The 4,679-nt window shown below is 55.4% G+C and overlaps 1 protein-coding gene and 1 long non-coding RNA gene across 2 annotated transcripts in view; one reads left to right on the top strand and one right to left on the bottom strand.

Annotated features, from left to right (window-relative positions):
- LOC111540316 overlaps positions 1-4,679 on the top strand; it is a 12,788-nt gene that overhangs the window by 5,847 nt on the left and 2,262 nt on the right. The gene's annotated exons all lie outside the window — the stretch shown is intronic.
- DCPS (decapping enzyme, scavenger) overlaps positions 554-4,679 on the bottom strand; it is a 41,389-nt gene continuing 37,263 nt past the window's right edge. The window contains 3 exon segments of the mRNA XM_023208599.3: positions 554-2,253; positions 2,255-2,488; positions 4,445-4,555. Coding sequence (XP_023064367.1) covers positions 2,221-2,253; positions 2,255-2,488; positions 4,445-4,555 — 378 coding nt within the window. The 3' untranslated portion in view covers positions 554-2,220.

Genomic DNA, 4,679 nt, shown 5'->3' with positions numbered 1-4,679 from the left:
TGCAGGCTGGGCCCAAGTGAGGCCTAGGGAGCACTCCTGCAGGCTGGACACTGCTCGGGGAGAAGACCTCCATCCAGCTTCCTGCCCCCCAGACCCCAGCAGCTGCCAGTGTCACTGCCCACAGAAGTATTTGCTTAGCCCAAGAAAGAGTCAGTCAGATGTGTGGTGGCCATGAAATGGGTCCTGCTGGTTCTGTCAGACCTCCCTGCATTGGTCACCACCTCAAAGTTCCTTGGCTGCAACTCCATGTTGCCTGAATCTAGGGACTGTTGAAGTACTGCAGGGGGCCGGGCGCCGTGACTCATGCCTGGAATCCCAGTACTTTGGGAGGCCGAGACGGGTGGATCACCTGAGTCCAGGAGTTCGAGACCAGCCTGGCCAACATAGTGAAACCCCATTTCTACTAAAAAATACAAAAATTAGCTGGGTGTGGTGGTGCACTCCTGTAGTCCTAGCTACTCGGGAGGCTGAGGCAGGAGAATCACTTGAACCTGGGAGGCGGAGGTTGCAGTGAGGTGAGATGCGCCACTGCACTCTAGCCTGGGTGACAAAGCGAGATTGTCTCAAAAAAAAAAAAAACAGCTGCAGGGAAGAATGGCCGAGCAGAGGCCAGTGGCTTCGTTGTGCCTCATCCGAACTCCCTGAAGGCTGAAGCAGGTCCCTGAGGCTTTCTGACCACATCCTCCACTTCCCGGCTGTTTATTTTTTATTTTTTTATTTTTTCTTTGAGACAGAGTCTTGCTCTGTCACCCAGGCTGAAGTGCAGTGGCTCACTGCAACCTCCACCTCTAGGGTTCAAGCGATTCTCCTGCTTCAGCCTCCCAAGTAGCTGGGACTACAGAAGCCCACCACCACACCTGGCTAATTTTTTCTATTTTTAGTAGAGATGGGGTTTCACCATGTTGGTGATTCTGCTGTTTCTAAGGAGTCTCTCCCAGGGCCACAGGGGTCCACAGCAGGCCCTGAGACCCTGAAGCAGGTTGGCTGCACCTGCGCTACCACCTGTCAGTGCAGGGGCTAGTCTCTGAATGAGGCTTCCTGGTTCTCAGGCAGGGGTGGAGAGTAAGGAGCACCCACTGTGCCTCAAGCCTCCCCACTGCTGTCACTTAAGAGCCTACCATCCTGCCATCCCCGAGAGCTTCCCAAGCAAGGCACAAAATCCACAGCCCTACTCTGACAAAGTGGCAAATGCCAGCCCCTCTGGCAGCATGATGCCTTGGTCCTGTGTGCTGGAGAGAAAGCCTTGTGTTTACTAGTGTGACCGCCCATACAAGCCATGTCCCTGCTCTGCTTCAGCGGTGGCAGGTGTCACCCTTCCTAGGTAAGTCCTGATGGCTCCCTAACTGGTCTTCAGCCTCTGACACTTTGAGGTCCCTTCCTGGTCTCAAGATCCTCTGAACATCTGCCTCTGATAGGCATTGAACCCGAGCCGCCTCTGGGCTTTTGTATTCAACTGCAACCATATCATTTGCCCTTTGCTGATTCACTGTTTGGCACTTGATCTTCTGGCTGCTTCATGTGAGTCTGTTTTGTCTTCCTGCCGAGATAAAAACTCAAGGCCGGGGACTCACTGACCAAATAACAGAGCAAGGCAGGCTTTTCGGGCTTGCATAATCTGATTCATATTAACACCCGCCCATTTCCAGGCACCAAGCCCCTATCCTCGTCAACAAGAAGTTTATCAACAGGGCTGACTGACTCAGGGGGGTGGGACCTCACTGCTGGAAGGAGGAAGTGCCATCAGAAACCTCTATAGATAATTTCCTGAAAGGTTCCAAGTTTGGTTTTTTGGGGAACTCCTCAAAGGAGAGGTGGGTGGCAGAGGAAGGAGGAGGGGGGAGGGGGAGGAGCAGAATAAGGAGTGCAAACAGGAGAGGCACAGAGTGGGGACAAGGCGGCCGCCACGGACGGTGAGCCCTGGGGCTTGGAGAAGGCCTTTGGCACCCTTCCAGGGCAGTTGCCACCCGTCAGCTGAAACCACCACCTGGAGACTTTCCACCATTCTCAAGGCCTTCCCACAGGTTCTACCCACCCCCTCTCCGCCACCATCTGTCTGCCTCCCAGGCCGCGCCGTCCACACCGAGCGAGCCCACTGGTTTCTTCACTACTAGGAATAAGCCGGTACAAAATACATTTTTAGAAAATTCACTTGGAGATAAAACATCTTGTCCCCACTTCTCCCCCAATCCCACACATCTGTGCTCTTCTGCCTGAGTTAATTCAGCTTTGCTGAGCCTCCTGCAAGAGCTTGAGCCAGGGGGTCGTCGGCCCTGAGGGCGAAGGTGAGCGTGCGCCGCTGGTAGTGCCTGGGGTCACACTCCAGGTTCTCGATCACCTCAGCCAGCAGGTGGGCCCGCTCCACGCCTGAGCCAGGGGCCTCGAAGCCCAGGGCGGTGAAGTGCACGTGCAGGTGGTAGTAGGAGGGCAGGTAGTGCAGGTATACTCGCAGACGGTCTCCCTTCATCTGGTAGCGCTGCAGGATGGCCTCCTGATGAGACAGGGGCAGGCAGGCCGGGAGTCATCGTGCTGTCTGAGGCCCGGTGCCATGTCCCCACCGAGACCCTCCTCCCGTCTGAATCCCAGGTTGGCCTGGGACAGCTCATAAAAACCCTCCAAACAGCTCTCTGCCTGCTGTCTGCTTCAGCTTCCTCTGTCTTCTAGTCTAGGAAATCCACAAGTGCGGTGACAGCAGCAAAGCTGAGACTCTTTCTCCCAAAAGAAGGGGGGAGCAGCCTCAATCAGCATTCCCCACCCAACGTGGATAAAACACTGGCTTCCTCAAACAGCTGCTGCCGGGAATCCTGGAAGGCCCAGTGTCTACAGACAGGCCCCAGACTCCCAAGACTATGGAGACTTTCATGATTTAGGAGCATTTAATCAGCCATGAAGTGGATGGGAGGAAGCCTCATTCTCTCTTTTAGCATAGGACAGGGTGGAGCTTGGAAACAATGAAGATGGGGATGGGGCTATGCTGAGAATTTGGTGAAAGAGCAAGGACTGTGGAAGGGGTGTGGGAGGGGCTGCTCCCACACAGACCTGGGGCAGTCTCGGTGGGCTCCTTGCAGAAGAGGAAAGCCCTGACTGTGGCCCTGGCTCCCCTGCCCACCTCCACCTTGCTCAGGGGTGGGTCTTCTTCTACCAGCCTCCACCTTCAGGAGCCTGCAAGGCATAGAATTAAGCGGAGAGTCTGATCTCCATTGTGGGCAAATCACTGAGGTGGTCAGAGGTGAAGAGAAAAGTACTAGGGCCTCAGTGGGCTCAGTATACACCCCAGAACTATGTTCTGCATTTGGAGCTCACCCCAGGAATCTCTGCAGCAGGGTGGGACCAGGGCCAAGGCACCTGAGGGGCATCCTGGAGTAAGTGAGGTCTGCCTGCCAGGGTGGAGCTGTCAGAGCTCCTTGGGCATATCAAAGTGTTGGCCTGGCATCTCCCCAAGAGAAAGACACCATTCTCTGCTATTTGTAATATCCAGGAACTGCTTCAGGATCTGAACAAGTCACCCCACAAAGATAAAGGCAGCCGAGGGGTGGTGCCATGGATGGGCAGGAGGGAAGACAGATTGGGGCCCAGCGGCAGGGGGAAGCTGGGTGTGGGCAGAGCCCTTCCTCCAGGTCTGCATTAATACCTCGAAGCAGCACTGGTCAAAAAGGGGCCAGCCTCTCTCCTGGCTGGGCATCGCTGTGACTGCTCGCTCTGGCATGTTAGGCAGATCATCACACTTCAGAGTGGAAAAAAGACTGAGACCCAGCCCCATAGGATGGTGGATTTAGAAGGGATCCATCTAGATAATGTGGTTTAGGGAGGTGAAGTGACCCGCCCCAGGCCACTCAGCTGGTTAGGGTCCAAATGTCAGGCCAGGACCACACCCAAGATTCTAGACACTCTTCCCCTATCCCCTGCTGCTCCTGGGCTCTGTTTAGAGCCCCGATAATTTCATTCAATTCCACAAATATCCCAGACAGAAAGTGTCCCAGAACACCAGGTGCTACAGAATTCAGCCTGTCTTCAACCTAGACAAGGAGACACATGTGTACACACATATCGAAGTCATGTGCCCATACTCCCAAGAAACTCTGGCATGATGTGGTTGTCATGGTTGTCGTGAGAGAGACAGGTGATCCTGGAGTAGGAGGGGCCAGGACTTAAGGACCAGAGTCTATGGGGTGAGGGGTGGAAGTGCATCCCGGATGCAGAAAGGCTGAGGAAGGCGTGTGAGGGTGAGGAAAGGTGGCTGAAAGCAGAGCTGGGGCGCCAGGCAGGACCAGGGACAAAGAGCCCTGCTCCTCAACCTGAAGAGCCTAATGGGGTCCCCGAGACTGGCATCTAGAGAGAAGTCTCTCCAAGATAGACTCTGGGAAGGGTGAGGAAAGGGGCCCAGGAACACACTGGAATCTGAGTCCAATTTCCCTGGGCTTCCACGTGGTTTGGTGAAGCCACTCACCTGCCCCTGGTGGAGGATGTTCCTGAGCAGCGGCAGGTGCTCCGGAGTAAGGTCGCGTAGGGATCTGATGCCCCGGCGATGGCAGATGGCGATCAAGTACAGGTCATCGAGCTGCGTAGAGAGCAAGGGGAGACCAGGCTCAGCAGGGAACAGACCTGGGGAGGCTGCCAACCCCGGAGTTCTCACGTAAGCCAGGAAGCACCCACCCCTGAGGCCTACAGCGCCAGGAGAAACC

Source organism: Piliocolobus tephrosceles, chromosome 13, assembly GCF_002776525.5.
Source record: "Piliocolobus tephrosceles isolate RC106 chromosome 13, ASM277652v3, whole genome shotgun sequence".
Taxonomy (NCBI): domain Eukaryota; kingdom Metazoa; phylum Chordata; class Mammalia; order Primates; family Cercopithecidae; genus Piliocolobus; species Piliocolobus tephrosceles.
The sequence above is the reverse complement of the archived record's forward strand: the minus strand, read 5'-3'. Positions and strand labels throughout refer to the sequence as shown.